At 62.4% G+C, this 27018-nt stretch overlaps 3 protein-coding genes and 1 long non-coding RNA gene across 10 annotated transcripts; 2 read left to right on the top strand and 2 right to left on the bottom strand.

Moving 5' to 3' along the window:
* The first annotated feature begins 143 nt into the window (after positions 1-143).
* ENDOV (endonuclease V) lies at positions 144-8211 on the top strand. 5 transcript variants are annotated; one of them, XM_040081483.1, is made up of 10 exons: positions 144-200; positions 548-719; positions 1553-1687; positions 2039-2078; positions 2180-2292; positions 2383-2451; positions 3006-3134; positions 7292-7377; positions 7633-7724; positions 7865-8211. In XM_040081483.1, exons 1-9 carry the CDS (start codon positions 163-165, stop codon positions 7721-7723), a joined length of 873 nt encoding a protein of 290 aa, XP_039937417.1. In that variant the 5' UTR covers positions 144-162; the 3' UTR covers position 7724; positions 7865-8211. The 5 variants fall into 5 exon arrangements, with proteins under 5 accessions (XP_039937417.1, XP_039937413.1, XP_039937416.1 ...); XM_040081479.1 differs by having other exon boundaries at positions 146-200; positions 7868-8211; XM_040081482.1 differs by lacking the exon at positions 7633-7724 and having other exon boundaries at positions 146-200; positions 7868-8211.
* Positions 8212-9000: 789 nt separating this feature from the next.
* Positions 9001-16882, top strand: LOC120760834 (zinc finger protein 512B-like). 3 transcript variants are annotated; one of them, XR_005703482.2, is made up of 2 exons: positions 9001-9084; positions 15672-16882. XR_005703482.2 is itself a non-coding variant. In XM_040081485.2 (2 exons), the coding sequence occupies exons 1-2, from the start codon at positions 9026-9028 to the stop codon at positions 16353-16355; spliced, it is 420 nt and encodes a 139-aa protein (XP_039937419.1). In that variant the 5' UTR covers positions 9013-9025; the 3' UTR covers positions 16356-16882. The 3 variants fall into 3 exon arrangements, 1 of the variants encoding a protein (XP_039937419.1); XM_040081485.2 differs by having other exon boundaries at positions 9013-9084; positions 15995-16882; XR_005703481.2 differs by having other exon boundaries at positions 9016-9084; positions 15701-16882.
* A 444-nt stretch (positions 16883-17326) lies between these two features.
* LOC120760838 (uncharacterized) lies at positions 17327-18629 on the bottom strand. The gene is made up of 2 exons (XR_005703484.1): positions 18310-18629; positions 17327-18039 (listed from the first exon to the last, which is right to left on the bottom strand). It is a non-coding gene; the product is annotated as an uncharacterized LOC120760838 (long non-coding RNA).
* An 89-nt stretch (positions 18630-18718) lies between these two features.
* NPTX1 (neuronal pentraxin 1) lies at positions 18719-21116 on the bottom strand. Its single transcript, XM_040081478.2, has 5 exons — positions 20670-21116; positions 20211-20418; positions 19532-19776; positions 19251-19430; positions 18719-19173 (listed from the first exon to the last, which is right to left on the bottom strand). Exons 1-5 carry the CDS (start codon positions 21114-21116, stop codon positions 18952-18954), a joined length of 1302 nt encoding a protein of 433 aa, XP_039937412.2. The 3' UTR covers positions 18719-18951.
* Positions 21117-27018: the final 5902 nt, after the last annotated feature.

Raw genomic sequence — 27018 nt, 5'->3', positions numbered from 1 at the left:
CGCTGCCGCCGGCCCGGAACGGCTGCTCCCGGCTCCTTCCGCGGCCGGTACCGAGTCGGGAGGGACCGGTACCGGGATCGCTGCCGCCGGCCCGGAACGGCCGCTCCCGGCCGCTCGTTCCGGGGACGGCGGCGCTGCGGGACGGGCGGGCCCGGCGCCGCCATGGCCGCGTCCCCGGCGCAGCGCCGCCGCTGGGAACGGTACCGGGGGGACGGGCTGCGGGGGCTCGGGCTGCTGGGACGGGCTGCGGGGGCTCGGGCTGCTGGGACGGGCTGCGGGGGCTCGGGCTGGGAACGGCACCGGGGGCTCGGGTGGGGACGGGCTGCGGGAACTGCGCGGGGCCCGCCCGGCTCCACCGCTGGGAGCGGTACCGAGGGCTCGGGCTGGGACCGGCCGCGCTCGGGGCTCCCCGGCACCGCGTCCCCGCAAGGCACGGGCACGGCCGGGAAGAGCCCCCGGTGCTGCACCCCCGGTTGGGTCTGGGGCTCCCCGGGAGCGAGCGGGGCTCGGGGAAGCGGCTCCCGCTGTGACCGCGGCCGCCTCGCAGGGAGCAGGCCCGGCTGAGGGCCAGCGTGGTGGAGGAGGACACCGAGGAGTGGCAGAAGGATCCCCGCTTCACCGGCCTGGAGAGAGTGGGAGGCGTGGACTTATCCTACATCAAGGGCGACGAGAGCCGTGCCTGCGCCTCCCTGGTCGTGCTCAGCTACCCGGCTCTGGAGGTACCGGGGGAGCGCCCGTGCCGGGCTCTGGGGCAGCCTTGGGTGGGATACTGGGGTGAAATTCTCCCCAGTGAGGTGGGCAGCCCTGGCACAGGGTGCCCAGAGCAGCTGTGGCTGCCCCTGCATCCCTGGCAGTGCGGGACATGGGGGAGCAGCCTGGGACGGTGGGAAGTGTCCCTGCCATGGCAGGGGTGTGGATGGGTGGGCTTTGAGGTCACTCCCAACCAAACCATTCTGTAATTCTGTGTGCGTTCAGCAAACCTTGCAATTGTGTGTTCCCCCCCCCCAAAAAAAAAACAAGCAGGAAAACATAGGTGTAAGGATTTAGATAGAAGTTTGGGGAGGTGTGATGCAAACAGCCCCCAGTTGCAGGAGGTTTGTGGGGTGGCTGGGAGCTCAGCCGCGGTCCAGAGGAGCTGCAGTGCCTGCTCGGGGTGCTGGTGCCCGTGGGCAGAGGGAGGTGCTGGCAGTGCTGATAATATGGGCTGTGACACAAGAAAGCCCTTCCAAACCCTCCATGGCTCTCACAGTCATTTTACTTGAACTAATAAAGATGTTTGGTCTCTTTCCTAGCTTTCAAAAATTATTTTAAGAAATTATCTTTAGCTGTAAAAGCTCTAACAAGCAGAGGAATAGAGTTTGATGCTGTCTGCTGGGATTTTAATGAACTGAATCTCAAGTCCTGCTGTGATCTGCAGGGCAAGGCAGGAATCACTGCCGCTTCCTTTGAGCTGTACCCGGGTTTAAAAGGGATGGGCAGAGGGCACGAAGCAGAGGAGGAGCGTCTGGGGCTCTCTGGCAGCACCCCGGGGTGCTGTGTGTGCCTGCCCCAGGTGCTGTACCAGGATTGCCGCATGGTGGCCGTCAGTGCCCCGTACGTGGCCGGATTCTTGGCCTTTCGAGAGGTGCCGGTCCTGGTGGAAGCTGTCCAGAGACTTCAGCAGGAGGAGCCCCAGCTCCAGCCTCAGGTGTGGTGTGTTTCCTTGTCCTGGCTGCAGAATCCTGGGAAAGCTGTTCTCCCTCCAGAGCCTGAGCTGGTGGGGCGGGAGGGCACGCTCAGAGCTGTGTTGGAGCCTCCATTCCCATTCCTGAGGGACAGGGATGTGGAGCTGGGGGCAGCCAGGCCTCCCGTGGTGTGTGCAGGGCACTGCTACTCCCTGCTGCTGCTGCTTTAGGGTCAGGCACGGGCTGAGAGAACCTTACAGGGAGAACTGAGGAACCAAGAGAGATATCTCCTTCCCCCAGAGCCAGCATCCCTGCTTGCTCCTTGGAGTGCTCTCAATGCCTGGGAAATAACATTGCTGCTTTGGCTTTTTCAGGTGCTTCTGGTAGATGGGAACGGCCTGCTCCATCCCAGAGGTAGGCTGTTCCTGGAGAGCCCTGCTCTCCTGCCCGCTGTGCTGCTCCTTGGCATTCCTGTTGGGCGGTGTCCTGCAGCGGCGGTGGCTCCTTGTCGGCAGGGTTTGGCACCGCCTGTCACCTGGGAGTGCTGACGGACCTGCCGTGCGTCGGCGTGGCCAAGAACCTCCTGCAGGTGGATGGCGTGGTCAGGGACGAGCTGCACAGGGAGCAGGTTCGGCCAGCCTGGCATTTGTTTCCTTCTGATATCCCGAGGGAATTTGGACGGCCACGTGCAGTTATGTGCCGATGTGTTTCCCCCTAGGTTCGTTCCCTGCAGAGCTCAGGAGAGGCGTTCCCGCTGACAGGCGCCTCGGGGAAGGTCCTGGGCATGGTAAGCTGGCACCTGGCCGCTTGTCCCTGCCCGGGGGCTGTCGCAGCGATGCCGTGCAGGAGGGCAGGTGTGAACAGGTGACCAGGGACGCTGCTGGCCCCTTCCTGACAGCTCAGGTGGCTGTGGGGAGTTGGCAGCTCAGGTGCCGGGAGCGTTCACGGCTGTGGCACCTGAGGTGCTCCAGCGCCCTGGATTGTGAGCTACAGGCTGGGAGAGGTGCCAGCTCCCTGGCAGCTTCCCGGGATCAGTCTGGGAACGTTTGCTCAGAGCAGAACAGAACAAGCATCTGTGAGACACTTCCTGTGTGTGCTGTCAGCCCGCACTGGCACAGCTCCCCGCATCCCAGAGCGGCCTCAGGCACCTGGGGAAGGGCCACGGGGGACCGACAGTCCCTGGAGGACACTCTGGGCTGGAGAGGGTGTTCGGGAAGGAGGCTGGGAGCTGCAAACACAGAGCCACCACCCCACGCGAAGGCTCTGGCCGCCTCCTAATGCCGCTCCGGGTGCGTTCGGATGAGCGTGCTCAGTGCCCGATCTCTCCTTTCTCACCGCCAGGTGCTGCGGAGCTACAACAACAGCTCCAAGCCCCTCTACGTGTCCGTGGGCCACCGGGTGAGCCTGGACACGGCCGTGCGCCTCGTCAGGGCCTGCTGCCGCTTCCGCGTCCCGGAGCCCATCCGGCAGGTACGGCGCCTGCGTGTGCCAGGCCTGGGGTGTTCATGGGCACACAGTAACACAGCAGAGTGTGCCATGTCTGGGGTGTTCATGGGCACACAGCAGAGTGTGCCAGGTGTGGGGTGTTCACGGGTACGGCGCCTGCGTGTGCCAGGTGTGGGGTGTTCACGGGTACGGCGCCTGCGTGTGCCAGGTGTGGGGTGTTCATGGGTACACAGCAGAGTGTGCCAGGTGTGGGGTGTTCATGGGCACACAGCAGAGTGTGCCAGGTCTGGGCTGTTCACGGGCATACAGCAGAGTGTGCCAGGCCTGGGGTGTTCACGGGCACACAGCAGAGTGTGCCAGGTGTGGGGTGTTCATGGGCACACAGCAGAGTGTGCCAGGTGTGGGGTGTTCATGGGCACACAGCAACATGTGCCATGTCTGGGGTGTTCACGGGCACACAGCAGAGTGTGCCAGGCCTGGGGCTGTTCATGGGCACACAGCAGCGTGTGCCACACCTGGGGCTGTTCACAGGCACACAGCAACGTGTGCCATGTCTGGGCTGTTCACGGGCACACAGCAGAGTGTGCCAGGCCTGGGGTATTCATGGGCACACAGCAGAGTGTGCCACACCTGGGGCTGTTCACAGGCACACAGCAGCGTGTGCCAGGTCTGGGCTGTTCACAGGCACACAGCAGCGTGTGCCAGGTCTGGGCTGTTCACGGGCACACAGCAGCATGTGCCAGGCCCTGGGCTGTTCCCGAGCCTCAGTTTGCCCCTGCCCTGCTGTGCACACCCTCCTGCTGGGCTGTGCCCACGCTGGTGCTCGCCGATCCCTCCAGGCCCGTTCTCCTGACGCAGTGCCCGGCAGCATTCCCAGCCCCTGCGGGCAGCTGCTGCCATGCCGGTGTCAATCCCCGGGAGCTGGGAACGCGGTTTTCCCGGCGCCTGGAGCCCAGCACAGCCCGCAGTGCTGCTCCTCGGGGCCTTTCCCTGCTGCCGCACTCCGCGCGGAGCCGCCAGCCAGCAGGTGACAGCACTGCATCACTGTCACCGAGCTGCAGCTGCCGCCGAGGCTCAGCCCCGGCTGGTTTTAAATCGCGGCAGAACTCGGGGAAAGGCTCTGGAGAAGCCCAGAGCCTCTGGGACTTGCGGCCTGGCAAGTGTTTCCCTTCTCCCCGAGGTCGCTCCACAGAGCCAGGAGTGACCCCAGGGCCTGCCCGGGTGTCCCTGTCCCCAGCACTGCCCTGGGCCAGCCCATTGGCATCGCAGCCGTGCCAGGCTGGTGGGGTCAGGGGTGTGCCCGCCTGAGCAGCCCCCAGGGCAGCGCTGGGTGACCCCGCTGGGCGCTGCTCCAGAGCTGCAGTGTTCTACTTATAAACTACCCCAAAATCCGAACTCCTTGGAGCGAAACATCCTGCAGGTGTCCGTAGTAGGGCTGCAGTTTCCAGTCTGGGCCCCAGTACCTGCCAGAGCGGAGCAGGCTGCTGGAGCTCCTTACGTAACCTGCTCCAGCCGGGCACAGATGCCTCTGCAGAGCTCCGAGCCAGCTCTGCAGCTCTGCGTGTTCAGAGGGAAGGGAGAAGCGTTCCCTTTGGAAACAAAAAGGTGTCTTGGAGCTTTTCATCACCCTCATTGCACTTCCAGCAATCTCCAGGATTTGCTCATGTTCGGAGGCTCTTCCAGTTCCCTGTGACCTTTTTCTTGGAGTGATGGAGTGGATCATTATCACTTTTCTTGCAGAGAGATGAAAAGTCCAACAGGGGAGTGGGTTTACTCTAGAGGGATGGCAGGAGATGAGGACACTTGACCCTTTCCAAGGGCCCTGTCCCTGCTGTGCTTCCTCTGTGGTGACTGCCACAGCTCTTGGCACAGGCAGAGCTGAAAGCCTCAGCTCTTGAGCACCTGCAGCTGGAGTTAGGAAGCAGGAGGCTGTGGAGAATCCTGCCATGGGTGGCCTTTTTGCCCTGGTATGTCTCCAGAAATTGCAGACCCGGTAGGAGAAGTGCTTACAGATTTCCCAGTGTCAGGAAGGACCTGTGGAGCATCAGGTCCTGGTGTGGAAGTTCTGGCAGCCCTGGGAATGAAATGGTCTGTGGGAGCTCAGCTGCCCACGGCTCCTGAGGTTTGCGTGAGGGCAGCATGTGCAGTGCAGCTGCTGTGGGAGCCTTAGGGGATGTGGTGCTTCCCGGGAATGCAGCGTTATCCAGGCAGGGATCAGGAAGGGTTCCATTTGCATTCAGCCCACAGTGTGCTTGTGCTGCCAAGGAACGGGCCGTGGTGCAGGTGGGAGAAGTGAGATCTCTTGGAGGAAGCAGAGGGATGAACTTCCCTTGTCACCTGCAATCAGTGTTTACATCCCCCTGTCCTTGCTCCCAGTGCCAGGCCCAGCCAGGAGAGCTGTGCTCGCTGCTGAGGTCCTGCCAGAGCTGTCCTCAGAGCTCCCAGGCAGGAGTTGGGGTGGGCAGGAGCTGCTGTGCCAGGATCATCAGCACAGCACTCACCCTGAGTGCCCTGGAACAGCCCCAAGCCCTGCTCAGGGAGCTGCCCTTGCCTCCTGCCGGAGGTCAGCTCCTCCCTGGTGCTTGCCCACTCTCTTGCTCCTTCCCGGGATCCCTGTGCACAGCAGGAGCTGGTGCCACTCTCCTGCTCCTTCCTGGGATCCCTGTGCACAGCAGGAGCTGGTGCCACTCTCCTCCTTCCCGGGATCCCTGTGCACAGCAGGAGCTGGTGCCACTCTCCTGCTCCTAGGGATTGCAGCAGGAGCTGCTCTGCTCTCGCTGGGTCGGGTTCCTGCCTGGCTGCTCACCAAGCTCCTGCTCACTTGTTGCTTCCCTCAGCTGCCCCTGGCCCCGTGCCCAGCGGGTTTGGGCTGGCTCAGGAGGGGCTGCTGGCACGGCCTGGGGGCAGCCAGCCCAGCAGGGAGGGCAGGCCTGCAGGTCACCCTCTGTGGAACACGGAACTCTTGCCCTCAGAAGAGTGAGACAAGGCATCAGCCGCTCCTCTGGGGCTGCACATCAGTCGCTGCTGTCCTGGGATTCCAGCTCCCTCTGGGTGCACAGGGACTGAGCCTGCTGTGCACAGGGACCACCCTGGCCCCTCAGGTAACAGGCCAAGCAACATTTCCACAGCCAGAGCTCATCCCCTCTGAAAATAGCCCAGATCTGTGAGGATTATTGCAGGACAGTGATCCACCTTATTGATTAGTCTGTGGTTAATCACTGCCTTAAGCTGACTCCAGTGCTGTGTTAGGAGTGAGCCCTGCCTGGGGGCCGCCACCTCATCAGGCTGATGTTCTCAGCAGAACGTGGTCGGGGTTTTTCTTCCCTAGAAAAGTAGCTGGTAGCTGTGCCTGCTGCTCCTTGGTCTCCCCGTGGGGACTATCGAGCAGCCTCCTTCCCTGGTTATAAAATCCATCACGTAATCGCTTATCCTGACGAGTGATCAAAGTTATTTGTCAGTTCGGTTATGAAACTGTCCAATTATAGAGAGAAGGGAAAAAAATCTCCCAAACAAACCACCCCTTATGTAACTCTCTCCTCCTCAGCTGGCAGGAGGCTCTGCAGTTGTGGAGCAGGTTCCAGCAGCAGGCACAGCCGTCACCCAGGGCTGGGGCTGAGGGGCCTGGGGGCTGCAGGAGAGGCTCCTCGGGGTGGAGAGCAGCAAATGCTTCAAGGACAGTCCCTGGGGATGTGTTAACCCAGATTCTGAGTCACCAGACACTGTGAAGCTTTTCCAGCTGGGAAGGTCACATCCTGCTTTGCAAGTGGGGAGAGACACTCTGCCTTTGAGGTGGGCACAGCACTCAGTGCGTTTGGGAGAGAAGTTGCTCAAAGAGCAAAAAACTTTGAAGGGCTGGAAGAATCCAGCTGCCAGTCCTCAAAGTTGTCTGAGAGCCCGGGATGTGCTGGTGACGGCATCAAGGGTCTGCTGCTGGTGTGCAGCATTGGAGGGCTGAGCAAACTCCTCAGGGTGGGGGCAAGGACAGCCAGTGAATGGCCAGCAACGCTTGCTAACAGGCCCTGGGCTGTGCTTGGTGCTCTCCTTGCCCCAGGCTGTGCCTGGCTGAGCCATCCAGTGTTCCTGGTGGGATGTGCTGGCAGCAGGGTGCACGCTGGGATAACAGAGGAGGCAGCAGCCAGGCTGCTCAGCCCGTGCTCCCTCCTCTTCCTCCTCGGTTCCAGGCTGACATTAGGTCCAGGGAGTACCTTCGGAAGCTGCCCTGTGCTCCGCTGGAGGTGCCTGGGGCCGTCCCTGCCAGCCCAGAGAGGTGGGTGCGTGGGCAGAGCGGGGTCTGCTGGCGGCATGAGCTGCAGTAAACGCATTAAAGGTACAGGCAGGGTAGCAAGGTGAGCTCGGTGGGGAGGGGAGGACGCGTGCTGCCTGCAGAGGGTCATTTCTGCTCCGTGTGGCCACGCTGCCTCGCACGTTGCTCCTGACAGCGCCGTGTCCTGAGCTGGGGAAGGGCAGAGGGGATTTGGTCTTTTTTTAGCGCTGGCCATAAGCAAAGCCCTAACGCCCACAGGTGTAACCTGAGGGTGAGCAGAAATACCTGCAGGGAGCTGGTTTTGACCCCCAGGTCTTGGGGAGGGTCAGAGTCCCCTGCTCTTACATAAGGTGGGTGTCACTTCAAGGTAAATCTGTGGCAGGTCCCCTGAGGTGCAGGAGTTCAAGCTCACAAAGTGCCAGTTGTTTGTGCCTGTTGGCTTCTACTCTTTTTTTTAAACTACTTCCTACTTTCTCATTTTTGTTCCCAGCAGCAAAAAGGAGGCTGAACCGGAGGATTAGCCTGGTGCCAGAAGAAAGCGCAGAGCTCCTCTTCGCTGGGTCCTGTCCTGCCCCGAGGCCGAGTCCTGCTGGGTGCAGGAGCCCAGTGCCACCCTGAGGGACAGCTGTGCCAGGCTGTGTCCCACAGCGCAGCACCAGCCACTGCTCAGGGGGAATCCTTGCACTGAATTGCTCAGGGTTCATTTTCATTGCCGTTAAAATGTTGGTGTAAGCCAAGGCTCGCATTTGCAACACCTCACTGGAGCCCTTGGGCAGCTATGGGGGTAACTTACAGGGATGTTGGGGCATTTCCACTGCGCAGGGGAGGGGGGGTCAGGTCAGGCTCATGTGGGCTGTTTTAACCTCAATTTTGCATAAAATTGTTGTACAACTGTTGTTCTTGTCTCTGTCTTGGAGGTGCTCTGGGTGGGGAGGACAAAACCCAGCCCGCTGTGCCTCTGCTGTGTTGGGGGCTGAGCTGTCCCTCCTGCACTCGGGTGGGAGAAGGGAGGAGGTGACAAACCCTGCTCCCCTGGGGCCCACTGGGCAGGTCTGGGGCTGCTCCTGGCAGTGCTGGACAGGGGCACAGGCCCTGAAACGCCTCTGCTGCTGGGTTTAAAAAGCCAAAGCTGCAGCAGCTGCAGCTGCCAGACCCCGTGCAGGAGCTGCCTCTCCCGAGAAGCCTCGGAGCTCTTTGACACCAGGGTTTGTCTGGGTGCGCAGAGAGTGGCAGGGGAAATGCGCAGTGGAAGCTGCTCCTTCGATCCCGGGGCTGCTGCCAGGCCAGGGGCAGCGGGAGCTTTGGGAGCCTGGTGCTGGCTGTGGCAGGGGACACGGGGACAGCTCTGTCCCCTCCCTGCGTGGACACACAGCCATGTCCTGAGCCACTGGCCATGGGGACAGTCCCCTAAAGCCTGTCACAAATTCAGGCACAAGTGACGGTGGGCAGGGGACAGCTCCTTCCTGCACCTCACGGGCAGAGCACCAGGGAATTCCACCTGGGTTTTCTGATTGCTTTGGCCTGTGCTGGGAGGCCCCAGGGTCGTCCCAATTTCTGCAGCCCTGCAGATTGAGCCCAGGTGTGCTGAATGGGGCCCCTGGTCTGGCTCAGCTCTGCTGGAGGAGGCTCTGTGGGGAGCAGCTCCTCTGGGATGGCCCTGGCAGAGCAGAGGAACCTTCAGCATGTGGGACTGTGGCTTCTCCTGCCCTGGTGAGTGTCTGGGTTTAATCTCATGGTTAATGTCTGTGGTTTTAATCCTGATTTACTGTGATTTTTTTTTTTTTTTTTGTGCTTCTGGTTGGTGTTGGACAATGTGAGAATTGGGGTGGCCAGGTGGGGGGAGGCTCTGCAGCCAAAGCTGTGATTTGGGTGGAAACTCGAGGAATTGAGCCCAGCTCTGATGGGAATGTGAGGCTGTGGCTGTTCAGGCTGTGTCACTGGCTGTTCCTGTTGGAACCAGGGTGTTTGATCCATGGAAGGTCCGTGTGCTCACTGAGGGATCCAGGGCTGGTGACACTGCTGTCCTCAGCTGCCTCTGCCCCGGGGTGAGGGAAAGTCAGGTGAAAAAACCCCAAACCAACATAAAAATGGCTCTGAGTCACTGCCCTGGCTTCCCTCTGCGTGAGGCTCTGAACTCCTCTGGTTCCAGTCCGGGTAAACTCAGCTGACTCTGGCTGAAGTCACCCGGGGAGGGTTCAGGAGGAGCTTGGTGCTGCAGTGTGAGGACAGCTCTGCTGCAGCCAGGGGCTCTGTGCTCCTGGGTCTGGGCTTTTCCCGAGCCGTGGGATGCTCTCCCAGCTGCCCAAACGCGCGGGTGCTTAAAGGAAGGGACTAATCTCTGTGTTTGGTGTCTGCTTGTGCTTCTTTGGACACAATAACTGATTAACTTGGTCTTTATCTAATTGGGTTAGAACCCTGGGAAGGGAAAACCGCTTTGTAATGCTTGAAACCTCTTAAGAGAGACTGGAGCTTGAGAGTCCTTCCAAATGAACTCATACAGGGCTTGTCTTTTTTAACTCTCTGCTGAAAATTGGCTTTTCTGTGTGTAAAGTTGTTGGGAATCAGAGGAAAATACTTCTTGCTGACTGGCTGTAAATCCTCCAGTTATCTCCATGGGTTTTTTTTTCTCTCCACCATTTCCATCTGGGACTGGTTGGGAGTCTCTGGAGGTGTCTCAGGGCTTGGTGACCCCCAGTGCTGCTGGGGAATGAGCTGTGGGGCTGGAGCAGGGATGTGGCTGCCCAGTGATGGCTCCTGGTGTCCAGCTGGGGCCGAATTGGTTTGGGGTTGGGTTTCCTGACTCCCGGGTGCTGGATGGTTCTGCTGCAGGTTCTCTGGCTCTGCTCCCTGTGTTTTATTTGGATGCCTGGAGATCAGGAAGGAGGATCCCTGCCTCGTTCCTCTGTGGTCCGGGGAGAAGGGAGAGGAGATGCTCGAGGGTGCAAATCTGTTTGTTGTGTGAGTTCTGGGGCAGTCTGGGTGAGCAGCTCCATCACAGGTGTCTGAGGCTGGCTGGGATGAGTTCCCACCTCCGTGTCTGGAGCCTGTGGCAGTGTAGGTGCTGCCTGTGCAGTTTGAGCTCCGGTGACTCAGGGTTTGTATTTTGGGACGCTCCTGCTCAGGGCTGGGGAAGTGTTTTATTGGGATTTCCCCTCTCCCTGCCCCCAGTTCTCGTTCCTCTTCCCCTTGGCTTGGTGGGGTGGGTTTAGGAGGAGCTGTTTCCCTCCTGATGCCCCAAACCAGGTCCAGCTGCAGGTCTGAGCCGTGGGCTGGGTGTGGAGCTGGCCCCAGGCAGCTGAGCCCGGCTCCTTCCCCCGTTCCCGGCGCTTTTGGTGTTTGTGGGGCTGGCTGGGGCGGCTGTGTCACTTGGATCTCGGAGCATTCCCCAGCTTTGGGCCCCGGCTCTGGCTCTAAATGGGCATTTTTAGTGTCGCTCCCTCCCGTGGCAGCTGAGGCCTCTTGGACGTGGTGGCTCCTGGGCAGAGCCCGGCTGTGGGGAGGGAGCTGGGGAACGTCCTGGCTCCCCTGCAGGCTTGTTTTGTTCTCTTTTTTTTGAGCTTTTTATTTTGATTTCTCCCTTCCCTTTTGTCCTATAAATAGTTCTCCACCCCAAGTGCTCTTCCCGGTGTTGGTGTTGGTTGGTTCTTCCTGATCCTCTCACCCGCCAGCCCCCCCCCCGGCTTTGTTTTAAGGCCCCATTAATTAGAAGCAAATGAGTGGAATTTCTCTTGACGAGCAAATTAATAGCAAATGAGATGATTATGAGCTGTGTCATTAGGGTGATGGAGCAGCTTGTGCAGGGCTCTGCCCAAAGCAAGGCAGCAAATCCGTGGGGCAGCAGATCCCTCCTGTTGTGGGGCTGTGTCCCCCCGAGGGAGGGGACATGGGAGGTGCTCCCGTCCCCTCTTGGGCTACTGGGTGGAATTTTGGTAGCCAAGGAGCCGTCGCTGCTGAGCGGAGCCGGCAGTGAGACCCCGGGGCTGGAGGAGGAGGGGGCAGAACGGAGGTGCCGGGGGTGGCCGCTCCTGTGGGGTCCCACGGATGCTCTGTGGGGTCCCACGGCCGCTCTTGTGGGGTCCCGCATCAGCTGCATCCTTCCGTGGCGACACGCTGCGAGAGCCTCGCCCCCATCCCGGCAGCCCGATCGGCTTTAAAAACACGAAGCGAGGCTCTGCAAGCAGCCCGTGATTAATTCCTGGGTCGGTTCCCACCTCGGGGGCTCGGTGCAGGACGTTTCCTTAGGAACACGCTTTTCCCTGCTTTTCTTGGCACGCTGCGGCCGTGCCCGCGGAGCCCCGGCGCTCGCTGCCCGCAGCTCCAGCGTGCAGCCCGGGAGCTCTCGGTGGTTTTGTGCCCCCGGAGCTCCCGGGAGAGCCCCGAGCCGGGGCCGTGCGGCTCTCCCGGCGTGGGAGGCTCTGCCAGCGGCTCCCGGCTCGTGTTGTGACTGGAGCCGCTTTCTGGCGAGGGAGCAGCTCCTGACTGCGCTGGGGAGGAGGAGGAGGCGATCAGCCGGGCCGGGGATGGAGGGAGAGCCCGCGGCAAGGGAGGAGAGGCGGTGCCAGGAGCCGGCTCTGCCCCGGTGCCATCATCCCTCGAGGGACAAATGCCCGGTGTTTTCCTGAGGAGCGGCATTGCCCGCTGATAAAATACCCAGCGATTCTTGGGAGCGTTTAGAGTCTGAGATAAATCCGGCGGCTTTGTAACTTGCCGGAGGGATGGTGGGCAGCACCGTGATCAAAGTGCTCTGATTAACACACAAACCTTGTTTGTAATGAGCGGGATTGGGCGGGTGTGGAAATCCAGCTGGCGTGTAATGAGGTTACTCCAACAAATTACTCGGATATCAATTACTCCGCTAGGTAAATGTCACCTGCCTCCTCTTTGTTTGCACTAAACTGGGATCCGATTAGTTTGATGTGGTTCTTGCTCGTGCCTGAAGGCCCCGAGGTGGGGCAGGACAGCATCCCGGTCCCTTGGGACAGCATCCCGCTGCCTCTGAGCCGAGCCCGGGATCACCGAGATCCCCCGGGGCTCCTCTCCCAGCCCTGGATGCTTCCACAGAGCTGATGAATATTGATGGCACCGACATATGGGGCCCTGGGGAGGGAGCAGGAGGGAGCCGGGAGCGCTGCCAGTCGTGGAGCACAACCCATCGCCAGTCCAGCGGTCATGGAACCGCCCGGTGCCCGGGCATGAGGGGCTGGAGAGGGAAGGCTGGTGCGAGCAGGGGTGGGCACCGTCACTGGGGCTGCCCTGGGGCCTCTCGCCCTTGCACCGGACCTCGGCAGCACGAGCAGCGCTCCGCTGTGCTGCAGGCGACCCCTGAGCTCGTTTCAGCGGCGCTGTGCGGTTTGGCACCTGGCAGGGAGGGGAGCGGGCGCCTGGGGACCCCCCAGATGTGCTGCCCCGGTCCTGGGCAGCGCAGGGTGGGCTCTGACCGCTGCACCGCCCACTCCTCCCCGCGTGCCCCCTCCTGTGCCCGCTCTGCTCCACGAATGCTAATTAGTCAGCATAATTAGTTTGATGCTGCATGTGTTTTTAATCAGCTTGGGAAGACGGAGTCTTCCTCCGCTCCGTGCTCAGCCGCGGGCTGTCCCGGGGACCCTCGGGTGGGAGATGGGTTGTGATTCCCCTCTGTGCCCCCTCACGGGATCCCCAGCCAGAGCAGGATCCTCGGGGCAGGCTGAGATTCCCAGCCCCTCTGTAATCCGCCGGGATGGACAGGAGGGATGGAGGCAGCAGCTGCCAAGGTGGCGTTTGACAGCAGTTGGGAAAATCGCAGGAGGAGGAGCCCGGGGAAAGGCTGTGAAAGCTTCTGAGAAGGCAGAAAGGGGGGCAGGCCGGTGCTTCCAGCAGCTCCCAGACCCCCGGGGGGAGTCTCCGTGCCGCTGGAGCCGCCTGGGGAAGCAGCACCTTGGAGAGGCTGCGAAAAGCAAGGTTTGCTCTGGAATTGCCGGTTCCGTGTGGCCTCGGCCGGTTCCGGTGGGGCTCTCCGGAGCGAGGGGGGGGCTGAGGGAGCCCCACCCCGGCTGTGCCGGCCGGGATGCCCGGGCCGTGCCTCGGGGCGAGGAACCGATGCTGTGCCAGCAAGGGCTCCCGAGTGGCATTTGAGGGACGCTGTCACAGCCAGTGACTCACGCCTGTGACCGGAACGGTCTGTCGGCCTTGACTCCGTGCCCGGGGCGGTGTCCAGCTGCCTGCAGTGCCCCGGCCCGTCCCTGTGCTCCCCCTGCCCACGCGGGGATCCGGCCCATCCTTGTCCTCCCCGAGCCGGGATGTTCCCCGGCCCTGCGCCTGCACTGTCTGGCCCCGCGTCTCCCCGCTCTCCTCCTCCCGTGCCAGCCCGAGGGCTGCTTGGAGCCCTTGGAGCAGCTCCCTGGGGAGCCTCGGGTGGCTTTTGGCAGCCGGGACCCTCCCCTGGTGCCCAGCGCCGGCCCCTGCTCGGGGAATTCGCGTTGGAGCTGCTGCCCGAGCCCCCAGGGGATCCAGGATCCAGCATCCTCGGGGGTGCTGCTGCTCCCTGCCCTGCTGGGCTCCGGGCTGGGGAGGGGGGATGTACAAACCCCCGTCCGCTCCGCTCGGGGGTGCAGGCAGAGCGATTTGTGCCCGACGTCGCTGTGGTTTCCCGTGCCCAGGCCGGGGCTGAGCCCCCCTCGCTCGGGGCTCTCCCAGCGCTCCCCGTCTCTCGCGTTTTTAATCCGGGTCTCCTGCCGCCACGTGCTCCCGCAGCCGGCGCGGGCCCGGCGCTGCCTCTGACACATCCGCTGCTAATTAATCCGACGGCGGCGCTGATGAAGCGGCGCCGCGCGGTGATGATGCTGTGGGACGCCGCGGGTCCCAGCGCCGCGGGCAGCTCCGCTCGCAGGCGGCCCCGGCGCTCCCGTGCAGGCGGCGATGCGGGAAAGGCCGTGTCAGGACACGCTGTCGCCCTTTTCCGGGCTGTAAAATGCAGCGCATTTCGTTGTGCATCCCCCCCGCCGCCTCCTCGCACCCCGGAGGAGCCGTCCCGAGCGGTGGGAGCAGGGGAGGCTCGGGAGGGACGCGCCGTGCCCGGCCGGGCGTTTCCCTGCCGTGGGAGCGCCCGGAGGAGCCGGACCAGAGCTGAAAATCCCGGCTGTGTCCTGCCCTCAAGGACTCTCCCTCGCTCCCGTGGGTATTCCTGAGCCATCTCCCGAGTCCTGGGGCCTGTCCTCACTCAGCCCAAGATCTCCATCTGCTCTGCTGCTCTAAAAGCTCCTGGATTTAGTGCTCCGGGGAGGGAAGGCGCTCCCTGACCGCGGCGGAGCCCAGGGCTGGCTGTCACCGCGCAGAGCCGGTGCCACGGAACAGCCCCGAGCGGCAGCTCCCGGGGAGCGTGAGGGCTCGGGCCGGACTGTGATCGATGGGCAGGGCTGCTCCTCGCCTCTCCCGGGATCCTCCCTCCTTCCCGCAGCGCCGGGACACGCGGTGGTGCCTGGAGCCGCGGCAGGGACGGGGACACGGGCAGGGAGGGACGGGGGTGGCCCTGGCTGCGCTGCCTGAGCTGACTGCGCCCATCAATACCCGCGGGATTTCGGAGGGCCAGGAGGGGTTCGAGGGTCCCTCGCAGCCCGGAGGTGCTGAGCCGGAGGTTTGTTACCCACTGAGCGCAGGAGTTCCTGCAGCTCCCTCAGCACCACCCGCAGCCCCCCAGCCTTGCCCTGGGGTGGGGTCCAGCCCCAGTTCCAGCACAGCAGTGTTTGCCAGATACCCCAGAACGAACCAAACCCTCCCGTCCGCGTCCTTCTCTTACTGCAGCTCGGATTGTGGAGCAGCACCAGCCTCTCTCTGCCCGGGGGATGGATTGTTCCCACTCCTAGCGGGCACTGGGACCTCGCCTTGGCACCAGGAGGGCCCGGGGCCGTGTGGGCACCCCGGGGCCGTGTGGGCACCCCAGGGCCGTATGGGCACCCTGGGGCCAAGGCCCTGCTCGGGGCTGGGGGCTGAGAGCGAGGCAGGAGCTGCCAGCTGCTCCCTGGGTATAAATAGCATTCCCTGGCCAGGGTGTGGGCTGTTCCCAGTGACACGGAGCCCAGCAGCCTGTCCTTGGAGCTGCTGGGGCTTGAGGGTGGTGAGGGGATGGTGTCTGCATCACCAGCGAGGGCTGGGGGCAGCTCCGGGGGCTGGGGGCAGCGGTGCCCGGGACACTGCTGCCTCCTCTCTGACTCTGGGCGTCCCCTCACACTCAGCTGTCCCCGAGGGGCCCAGTGACCTGCCCTGAAGCAGTTCTGTTGTCTCACCTTCCCTCTTTGTCTCACCTTTCCCCTCGGCCCCAGCAGATTCCTGATGCCCACTGTCCCCTCCCCAGGGTGCCCAGCGCCTGTCACTCTGCTCCTGTCTGTGGCTTTTTGCTGTGAAAGCCACGCCTGGTTCCCAGCCCTGCAGTTTGGCTCCGAGCATCTCCCTTCCCTTCTCCTGTTGGCTGCATTCCAGTGGTTGTGGCTTGAGGCGTCCCGGAGAGGACGGGGAGCAGCCACAGGGGCAAACGCTCCCCTCTGGAGCAGAAGAGGCTTCGTGGGGGTGGCAGGCACCCCGGGGTGGCTGTGACAGCTGGAGGTGTGGGAGGTGGCAGCTGACCCATCAGGGACACCTTTACCTGCAGTGATGAGAAGTTCTTGGGAAGTGGCAGCACAAGAGGCTGCAGGACCCTCACTGACCTGCCTGTGACCATTGCTGTGACCATCGCTGTGACCCTGCCTGTGACCCTGCCTGTGACCATCGCTGTGACCCCGCCTGTGACCATCGCTGTGACCCCGCCTGTGACCATTGCTGTGACAATTGCTGTGACCCCGCCTGTGACCATTGCTGTGACCACTGCTGTGACCCTCCCTGTGGCCATTGCTGTGACAATCGCTGTGACCATTGCTGTGACCATTGCCGTGACTGTGCCTGTGACCCTCCCTGTGACCATTGCTGTGACCCTTCCTGTGACCCTCCCAGCCCCGGGAGCTGAGACTGGCTGAGCACAGCCGTGGCAGCAGCAAGGGCTCAGCTGAGCTCCCCCAGCCGCATCCCTCGGGGCTGTCCCCGTGTCCCTGCACTGACGGAGGGACAAAGGGGGTGCTGCTGTCCCCGTGTCCCTGCACTGACGGAGGGACAAAGGGGGTGCTGCTGTCCCCGTGTCCCTGCACTGACAGAGGGACAAAGGGGGTGCTGCTGTCCCCGTGTCCCTGCACTGACAGAGGGACAAAGGGCGTGCTGCTGTCCCCGTGTCCTCCCTGTGCCCAGGGCAGCAGCACTGGGCTGGATCCCGGATCCAGGGCTGGATCCACACCACTGCCATCCCCAGCAGGACGGGGCTGTTCCAGGGAGCTGCGAGGGAGATCGGTTTGGGCTGGTTACAAGGAATGAATGATGATTTTCCTCCTTGTATCCTTGATGCCGTTCGTGTGGCACAGCTGGTGCGGGTCGGGGGGAGGCTGCAGTGGCTGGGGCACGGTGCTGGGGACACTGCCACGGCCTGTCCCTGGCTGTGGCACACCCGTGCCTCCCCTGGGAGCGCTGCCTTCCAGGAACCGCGTCTGGAGCCTGGCCCGGCTCCCGAGGGACGAGCGGAGCCGTGGGAGGGGAGGAGGCAGCCGGGCCCGGGGTTTGTCGCGGTGCCCACGCCGGGAGCGTCGCCTGCAGAGCCCCGGGGCTGCCGCTGCCCCCTGCACCAGCTGGCAGGACCCGGAGGGAGCTTCCAGCCGGTGGCTTGAGGGAAAAACACATCGGTTAGTGCGGTGTGTTACATAAACCAGGGAAAGACAGACGTGGTTTAAGGGCACAGGAGAAGGAGACAGCCTGGCAGAGAGGCTCAGGGAGCGTCTGAGCCAGCTCCAAGAGGAACTGGGCAGAAAATCCTGCTTCACGCAGGCATGAAACCTTCCTGTGGAAAAAGACGGGCTGCTGAGCGCTGGCTGCTCGGGGAACAGACACATGGGAGAGAAGCCGGTGTCTTTCTTCACGCTTTATTGTGTAAAAATAAAGTCAACGATTCATGTAATCCCAGCAATCAAATGGAAAAAGCATGAGAATCCGTAGAAACAGTGCATTGTCAGAAGTGCCGATGCGGGCCGGACGCGCGGGGTGTCGGAACCCCTTCGAATCCCAAAGGAGACGGAGCCAGGAGTAGGAAAAATGTACAGCTTTGGTCAGCAAAATAATGACAAATTAAGATACATTAATTCTCTCCCCTACTGTACACTATGTACACCGTGTTGACATCGCACCCTTTCGTGGGTTTTTTTTTGGCAAATCCAACGCACCTGGGGCTGGAGGTCAAACCTGTGCCGTGGTCTCGTCCTTGTTCTCAGCAGGTTGTGCCTGTGCTCGCCGATGTGAACGGGGGCTCGGGAGGAACTGAAGTTGACTCTCGATGCTTCGGGGGTGTTTTCTTGCACGGCCGAGGGAGGATCCGGTGCCTGGGCCGTGCGCGGGGTCCCGCTCCGGGGGTGCCGCTGCCTGTGCCGGGTGCGCGGAGCAGCCGAGGCGGGGCCGGCTCTGCGCCCGGCCCGGGGAGCTCCCGGCTCTGCCCGTCTTGGCCGCATCTTTGGAGTTGGTCGTGAGGCTCTGGAGCCCCGGGTGAATTCTCTGCCTCATCCTCCGCTGCCGCCCAGGGCTGCTCTGGGAGGGGCAGGAGGGGGGCTGGGGAGTGATTTCTGCAATCTGTAGTACAAACCAGGAGTTTAGAAAAGGGAACCATACAAAATGCATCTGTTATCTCAAAATACGCTTCTTTATCTCTTTTTTTTATCCTGCAGAATCTCAAAGCACTTTTTTTTTTTTTTTTTTTCCTCAGGGAGCACTGATAATTCTCTCTATATATATATTAATTTTTATCTTCATAAAAATACCCATTTTATCGGTAATAAACTTCCCTTTACAGTAAGAGAAACAAGAAGAGAGTGTATTATCAAAAGCAGAAAGGCTTCAGACCTGTCGGTGGGAGCTGGGCGGGAGGGGACGGTGAAGGCTATCTGTCACCAGCTAGGGCGCGTAGGAGGCCTCGGGGGGCTGCAGGCGGCGGGGCCGGGGGTACCTGAGTGCGGCAGGTCGGGGAGCGGGGCCGGGGGTCCCGCCGGGGGTCCCGCCGCAGCCCGGGGCTATGGCTGTGGTGCTCGGGAGCGGCGCCCGGGGCTCCCCCGGGAAGGGGGGGCGGCTCCTCCTCGGAGCGCGGCTCGGGCCGGGGGGGACGTTGCGCCCGTCCCCCAGCTCCGGGGGCAGCACCCTCCCGGGGGGGGTCAGGCTGCGCAGGGAGGGGCTCCGAGGGGGCTCCGCTCCGGGCCCCGCGGCCTCGTCAGGCGCCGGTGCCCCGGGAAAGCGGCGGCGAAGCGGGGGCCGGGCCGGGGGGCGGCGGGGAGGGCGCAGCCGCGCCGGGCCAAGGCACGCAGGCGTCGAAGGACGTTGGCAAGACAGAAACCGGAGGGTCGTGGGGCTCCGGGGGCGGGCGCCCCGCCGCCGGGGCAAAGTCGGGCGGCTCCGTTCTCGGTCGTTTTCGCGCAAAAGGAGGAGGAGAAAACAAAGAAATAAATAAATAGAAGAACCCGCTGAGGAGGTTTCTCTCGCTTGTCCGTGGCCCTAGTTGAGCTGGCGGCAGGCCTCGAAAGTCCACTTGGTGGCCCCGCCGTAGATGTCGATGTTGGCCTCGGCCCAGGCGATGACGTTGCCGGCGAGCGCCTTGGAGCTGCAGGTGGCCAGGCCGTACACCTCCCCCGGGCTCAGCTTGCGGTCCCACACGTTGAAGTGGGCCAGCTCCCCCACGAAGGCCTGCGTGGCGTCGAACCCTCCGCCCAGCGTGTCCTGCCGGGGAGCCGCCGTCAGCGGGGACGCGCCGTCGGGCGGCCCCGTCCGTGCCCCGGGCTGCCCCCGGCCCTTACCTGCTCCTGGCCCAGCACCAGGACGCCCTGGGGTTTGATGGGGTGGTAGGGCGCCAGGTTCTCGCCGTTGCCCGTCTGCGTGCCGTCCTGGTAGGCCTCCCACACGCCGTCCCGCGTGGTCCAGGTGACGCAGATGTGGTGCCACTTGCCGTCGTTGATGGCGAAGGGCAGCTTGGCCACCTGCGGGCAGCGGCTCAGGGCGGTGCCCGTGGGGGTGCCCCCGCGCCGCCCCCCGGCCCGCGCCCCCCGCCCGCCGGCCTCCCCGCGCCCCGGGGCCGTACCTTGTCGTTGATGAGGATCTCCATGGGGTTGTTGCCCCACTCGATGAGCACCAGCTCGTTGGCCTGCCCGGGCACGGCGTAGGAGAAGGGGGTGCCCATGCCGGGGGAGGCGCTGGATTTGATCCACATGCAGATGCTGAAGGCGTACATCTCGGGCAGGCTCTTCTTCACCTTGGCGTACATGTAGTTGGTGCGCAGGGGGAAGGTGAGCTGGAACCTGTCCGGGGGCCGGTTGTCCTTCTGGCCTGCGGGAGCGCAGGGGCGGTGGGCTCCTGCCGGGCCCCCTCTGCGCCCCTTTGGGGGTTCCCCCCCTCCCCACCCCGTTATGTAACGGGCCTTGAGATGGCAGCGAGGAGCAAATCCCTCCGGCGCCGCGCGGCTCCCTAATCCCCGGGGCGGGCGGCGCCCGGAGCATCCCCGGCCGCAGCTCGGGAATGGCCGAGCCGGGCTTTGGCTCGGGAGGGACCTTAACGATCGGCCGGGCCCAATCCCTGCCGCGGGGAAAGCCGGGCTGGGGCGGAGGGATCGCCGCCGGGGTGGGCAACGGGACGGGCTCGGCAGATCCGCCCGCGGGAGCGGCTCCGCATCGTCCGGCAGCGCCCGGTCCCCGGCGGCGGGGGAGCTCCGGGGGCCGGCCCGGGGGTCCCGCGGGCGGGCGGGGGTGGGCAGCGCCCGGTACCTTTCTCCAGGTCGCTGATGCGCTGGTGCAGCGAGGTGAGGGTGCTCTCGATCTTGCCGCGCTCCTCGGACTCGTTGCGGGGGCTGAGCTTGCCCTCCTCCAGGCTGTTCACTCGCGACAGCACCTGCTTCTCCAGGTCATCGATCTTGTTCTGCAGGATGTCCTTCAGGTTGTTGGTCTGGCTGGAGGAGTTCATCCTGCTGAACTGCTGCAAGGGGCGAGCAGAGGAGCGGGCTGTTATCACCGGGCAGCGGCTCCCGGTGCCCTGCTGCCCGGTGCCCGGCTCCTCGGGCTCCCCGGTGCCCGGCTCCGCGGGTCTCCCGGCGGCCGGTGTTGGGTTGCCCGGCTGCCCCGCTGCCCGGCTCCCGGCGCCCGGCTCCGCGCTCGGACGCGCGGGTGTCCCGGCTCCCCGTGCGTCCCGGTGCGCGGCTGCGCGGCTCCCCGGCGCTCCTCGCGTACCTCCAGGTTCTCCAGCCGGGTTTTCAGGGACTGCAGCGTCTGCCCCAGCTGGCTGAGGGTCTCGGCGGCGGCCGGCCGCGACAGGTCGCCCATGGTGTTCTTGGAAAAGCCCTTCCTGCCCTTTCCCTCGCCGGGCAGCTCCAGCACGCTCTGGCTCTCGCAGCGGCCCAGCTTGGCCGTGAGCTCGCGGATCGTCTCCTTCTGGTTCATGATGGTCTCCTTCTGCTGCAGCACCGTCTCCCGCAGCTGCAGCACGGTGCCCTTCAGCTCCTCGGCCGAGCCGCTGCCCAGCGCCGAGGCGGCGCACACGTCCCCGTCCAGCGGCACCGAGGTGCAGACGAAGCGCGTCTGCCCCAGGCCCTGGGCGAGCGCCGGCCCCAGCGCCGGCCCCAGCAGCAGCAGCAGCAGCGGCAGGAGGCGGCGGCTGCCGGGCGGCCCCGCGGCCATGGCTCCGCTCCGCTCGGCTCCGCTCCGCTCGCTCCGGGCCGGCTCCGGCTCCGCTGCGGCGCCGCCGCTTTTATCGCACCCGGGCGGGGCCGCGCGGGCGTCACGGAGAGAGAGAGGGAGAGAGGGAGGGAAAGAGGGAGAGAGGGATCCCGGCCCGCGGGGGGGCCGCGTGGGAGAGCGGCGTGAGCGAGAGTGAGAGCGTGTCCGTGTGTCTGTGTGCCCGTGTCTGTGCATCAGTGTCTGTCTGTGTGTGTCGGTGTCTGTCCGTGTGTGTCTGTGTGTGCCCGTGCGTCTGTGTGTGCCCGTGTCTGTGCATCAGTGTCTGTCTGTGTGTGTCGGTGTCTGTCCGTGTGCGTCTGTGTGTGCCCGTGTGTCTGTGTGTGCCTGTGTCTGTGTCCGTGTGCCTGTGTGTGTGTGTCTGTGTGCCCGTGTCTGTGCATCAGTGTCTGTCTGTGTCTGTGTGTGCCCGTGGCTGTGTGCCCGTGTGTCTGTGTGCCTGTGCGTGTCCGTGTCTGTCCGTGTGTGTCCGTGTGTCCATGCGTGCCCGGCGTGTGTCTGCGGGCAGGAACGTGAGTGGGCAGAGCAGACTGTGCAGCGAGGAGCTGCAGGAATGTGCAGGGGTGTGCGGGGTGAGTGTGTGTGCGCGGGATGTGCCCGTACAGATGTGTGCAGTGTGTGCCAATACAGGTGTGTGCAGAGTGTGCCTGTACAGGAGTGTGCAGTGTGTGTGCACAGGTGTGTGCAGTGTGTGTGTACAGGTGTGTGCAGGTACAGGTGTGTGCAGGGTGTGTGTACAGGTGTGTGCAGGGACAGGTGTGTGCAGGGTGTGTGTACAGGTGTGTGCAGGTACAGGTGTGTGCAGTGTGTGTGTACAGGTGTGTGCAGGGTGTGTGTACAGGTGTGTGCAGGTACAGGTGTGTGCAAGGTGTGTGGTGTGTTTCCTGCCAGGCCATGGGTGCCCTGTGGGTGTCCCCTGGGTGCCCGTGCCAGGTTCCCGGGGCTGTGCCCGCGGGTTCCCGGGTACAGGGCAGGAGCAGCCCGGTGTGTCGGTGCCTCCCGGAGCAGGGGGCACCCCGGGGATCCTGGGGAGGACACGGGTGAGCCGTGGGGCTGCTGGCCCCGGGGGAGCTGCTGGAGCATGGTGGGGCCCAGTCGCTGCTGCTCCCACTGGTGCCGGTGCCCGGCCCCGCTCTGGGTGCAGGGGAGCTGTTGCTGCTTTGCTTCTTTATTAATCAGCAAAAGAACCTTGTGGGTGATGTCTGGATGTGTCCTTGGTGGGAACAGCTCGTGGCTGTTGGAGCTGTCACTTTTGTCACCTTCAGCGCTTCAGCCGAGGCCGGTTCTCCTTCAGCCCTGGAGCAGGAAGGCAGCAGTGTCCCCTGCCCTCGTTCCCCAGGCCCCTTTGCCAGGACAGAGCACAGACAGAGCTGTCCCAGCTCCCTGAGCCCTGCTGCCTGTTGATTTTATCCTGATCCTCTCCCTGCGTGTTGTGTTGTGGTGGGGAGCTCCTGACCTGAGAGCATCCTGCCGGGGTAACGGGGAGCGTGGCCCCCTCAGCCCAGCCCAGCCCGGCGCTGCAGCAGCACATATGGCTGCAGCATTTACATAATGCCAAGTTATCCTGTGAAATATCAAGCAATTAATTTTGATTACTGAAGTGGGTCAGTAAAATACAAAGGGCTTTCAGTCCCTGGATCTGTAAAAGATAGAACACAACCGCTCCATGGTCCTTCCTTCCCCCTTGGATGTGCCTGGAGCAGGCCTGAGGAGCCCTGGCTGGGGCTGGAGCTCCCTGAGCTGCTCCCTGAGCTGCTGCTGAGCACCTGAGCTCACAGGTGCTACCTGTGGCTGTTGGATGCCTTTCCTGGAGCAGGTCTTCATCCAGCCCCGGGAGGTTTGTGACACACTGACGTGGCAGGGAGTGTTTCCTCCGCAAAGGCTGCTCAGCCTCTTTCCCCATCCAGCCCTGCTCTGGTCCAGTTAAAGCAGCATTTCATGGCCAAACCCAGGGGCCTGGGTGGTCAGCAGCAGGAGGAGGCAGGCTGGCAAACCCTCTGATATTCTGCTGTCCATTTACGCCAGCCCAGGGAACCCAGGGCAGTGCTGACTGCAGCTGAGAGGTCAGGAGCTGTGCCGGGGCGCTCAGCACCTCTGGGGCACCTTTGTGGGCATCCTGTGGTGCTTTCATCACCATCCATCCAACCTGTCCCGGTGCTCGTGGGGCCTGAAGAGCCCCAGGTGTCCTTTGGAGCCTTCCTGAGGCTCGTGGGTGTCGCTGCTGACCCTGCCTGTGCAGTTCAGAGCCACCTGTGGGGCTGCCCACCCCTCTGGCACTGCTCCCCTCTGGGCTGTTGTGCTTCCCTGCGGGAAATTTTGGGGGGAAATCTGCATTTCCAGCAGGCTCCTCTTTCTGCCTTTATCACCCTGGTTACTGTCCCTGCAGTTGGCTGTCTGTGCTGAGCAGGGTTTCCGTGCAGCAGGAGCAGGGCAGGAGGGGGATGAGGAGGGGGCAGACCCCGTGGGGTTTACTGGGCAGAGCAGTCTCCCTTCTCCCTTCTGTGCTGCCTGGGTTTGGGTTTTTTTGGCGAAGGGAAAAGCTGACAAGACTGCAGGTCTAATCCTTCTGCCACAGGCAGGAACACAACCCAAAAATAATGTTACTGCAGGCAATAGAATTACAGCAGCGTAAAGCAGTGTGAGAGGCAGCGGAGTCAGGTCCCGCTCCTGCTCACATCTGCACGGTATTGACAGAGCTGAGCGTGTCACTGAACCAATTTCCCTCGCAATCTTTTGTCATCCATAGCACATTATGCGGAGATGAGACCAAGGTGACAAATGCAATAAAATAAACACTCGGATACTATGGTGATGGAGACCAGGAAATGCCTGGATGGGAAAAAACAACAAAGCTGCGCTACAAGAGATAAGCAAAATAACCCCCGTGGCTCCTAATGCAAAGAAAGGACCGGAAAACATGATCAAGATTTCAGCTTTCCCAGAATCACTGAATCATGCAGTAGGATCTGTTATTGCTTCTGTAGATTTGGGAGCTGTGTGGCTGCAACGGAGTAACGGAGCCCCTGTTTTTAACCCTTCTCTTGCCTCTTCCCCAGCGCTCGGTGGCAGCTGATTTACGGCGCTGTAGCTGAAAAGAGCTGAGCGCAGCTCTCAAGGACCCTGGCAGAGGATTTAGCTCTGAGCAGGAGCCAGCAGGCACATTTGTGTTGGTGATGGACGGGGATGGGTTTGGACGGCCCGGGTGCTCCCGTGCGGAGGTGAGGGGTGTCAGTGCTCCACGCCAACCTCCGCCTGCGAGCAGCACGACGGCCGATGCGGAGAGGACAGTTTGTAAAGTGGACAAATCTCTCTAATCCCAGGAGCTGGAGCCCCAGGGAGCAGGCACTGGAAGCTTTCTCTCCTGCTTGTGCAGCCTGCTGTACATAAACCATCTCCTGTGGGGTGATGCTGTTCCGCATTTAAGTCTCGTCTGCGGAGTGGGAAGGATGCGATCCATTATGGGATGGAATAAATGGGGAACAGCAGTGGCTGCACCTCCAGAAGCACAGCTCCCTTTGTCTGTGCCCGGGTTGTGACCGAGCTTCCCGAGGGCTCGTCCCCTCCAGCCACACACCCCGTCCCCAGCAGGCCCAAAGCAGGACAGGGCAGAGACTGCCAGCTTGTTTAACCTGTTTATTAATAGAAATACTTGTTCTTAGGGAAACCGCAGCAAGGGCAGGGTCTCTGGTCACCACTGGCTGTGCTGAGCCCAGATGTGAGGGGGACAGGAGCATCTCCAAAGCCTTTTCCTTCTGGACCAGGCACAGGGAAGCAGCCCCAGCTGCTCCATGGCTCTGTTGACAACGCTGTACATGCAGAACGGATTTCTTTTTTTTGCTGCCTTCTAAAGGGTTCAGCTGTCCCTAGAGCAGCCCAGGCACGGGGTGCAGCCAGTGCACAGAGCGTGTGTGAGGTGGAGTGTTCCCTTCTGTGACAGACACACTCTGGACAGGAGTTGGGAATTTTGCTGCATTTTGCTGCAGTCTTTCTTTGCAGATCTCTGCCTCTCCGTTTCTCTCCCTCTCTCTCTCTCTCCCTCTCTCTCGCACATTCACTCTCTTCCCTTTTCCCTTCCCTTGCTTTCATTGTTCCCATCTCACAAGGCAGTTTCCTCCTAAATTGCCTGACATTTACGCTCAGTGAGACCGGGGAGCGTGGTCTCTGTACCAGTAGGTCTCTGTGATGCTATAGGGACACAGATCCTTTCATTACAAATAATTAATTTAGCTCTATATTGCATAACATCCTAAAAAGCTTTCTAGGGCAGTCTCATGCTAGCTGGATGCACAGTTCCTATCAATATTACATTACATTTGGGTACAACCGTTATGAAGTTTCATTAAAAATTTAATTTGTGGTTTAAAACTGCAGCATCCCCTCGAAAAGTGTAGCAGAGCAACCATTCTGGCTGCGGGAGGACTGAGCTGGCGTTAGCCAAAATTGCAGGGAGAGCTGCGGAAGGGGCCCGGGCTGGGTGTGAGATTCCCTGCGCAGGAGCCCGGGGATGCTCCGGAGCGGGAGGGAGCCGGGCTTGGCATCGGGCTGTGCCGGTCCCGCTGGCTCCCTGCCCCCCCGGGTGCCCTCTTGAGCAGGGAGAGAGGCTTTAACCCTGCGCACAGAGGCCCGAGCCCAGCCCGTGCCCATCCGGGGGTGGTTTTTGGGTGAGGAAGGCGCTGCCAGGGGAGCAGGAACCAGCGCGATGCGAGAGAGAGCCGCGGGGAGGAGGAGCGGGGCTGCCTTGGTGCATGGCAGACATCCTTCTCATCCCCCTCATTCCCCTCATCCCCCTCATTCTCCTCATCCCCTTCATCACCCCTATCCCTCATTCCCCTCTTCCTTCTCATCCCCCTCATTCCCCTCATCCCCCTCATTCCCCTCATCCCCCTCATCCTTCTCATCCCCCTCATCCCCTTCACCCCTTCATTCCCTCATCCCCCTCATTCCCCTCATCCCCCTCATTCTCCTCATCCCCCTCACCCCCTTCACCCCCTCATTCCCTCATCCCCCTCATCCCCCTCATCCCTTTCATCCCCCTCATCCACCTCATCCCCTCATCCCCTCACCCCCTTCACTCCCTCATTCCCTCATCCTCCTCATCCGCTCAAACCCTTCATCCCCCTCATCCTCCCCATCTCCCTCATCCGAGAACGAAGCTTTTTTCTCCTCGCCGGCAGCGGCGCCGGGAGCGGGGCCGGTGTGGGGTTGAGTTAATGAGGGTTGGGTTAATGAGGGTTTGCTGTGACGCCTCGGCAGCCGAGCTGGCTGGAGGCAGCTTCCCACATCCCACATCCGCCTCGGCATCGATTTGTGCGGGAATTCCCCCCCGTCTGCACACACGCACGTCAGAGGAGCCGCCAGCTCTCCTCCCGGAGCATCCCTCAAGCCGCTTGTTAGCGCCGCCTGCATTTTCCTGCAGCAAGAGAAAGCGATGTCCAGCTGTGGGAGGGATCCCGGGCCGGGAGGGATCCCAGCCCAGTGCTCCCAGTGCTCCCAGTGCTCCCAGTCCTGCGGGGGCTGCGGCTGGTGCTGCTGCTCCGTGGGCTCTCACAGAGCCTGGCCTCTGCAGCCCCGCAGGTGACAAACGGTGACTCCGTGTGTTACAAACGCCACGTTTGTCATTATTCCATCCCCGCCCAGCCGGGCTCGGGCTCTCAGAAGCCAGCACGGTTCTGTTCTTTGCTGTAGGGCTGCAGAGATCACTTCCCCTCCCCCAGTGAGGATAATAATGGGGAGTGGGTTCCTAAATCCCTTAAGCTTCTTTGATAGCTTCAATATTTATCTGTAATCCTTCTGGTGCTTCTGAACAGACACAGCTCCGTGTCCCTGTTGCTCTGGAGCTTCTTCC

Source organism: Hirundo rustica, chromosome 18, assembly GCF_015227805.2.
Source record: "Hirundo rustica isolate bHirRus1 chromosome 18, bHirRus1.pri.v3, whole genome shotgun sequence".
Classification (NCBI taxonomy): domain Eukaryota; kingdom Metazoa; phylum Chordata; class Aves; order Passeriformes; family Hirundinidae; genus Hirundo; species Hirundo rustica.
The sequence above is the reverse complement of the archived record's forward strand: the minus strand, read 5'-3'. Positions and strand labels throughout refer to the sequence as shown.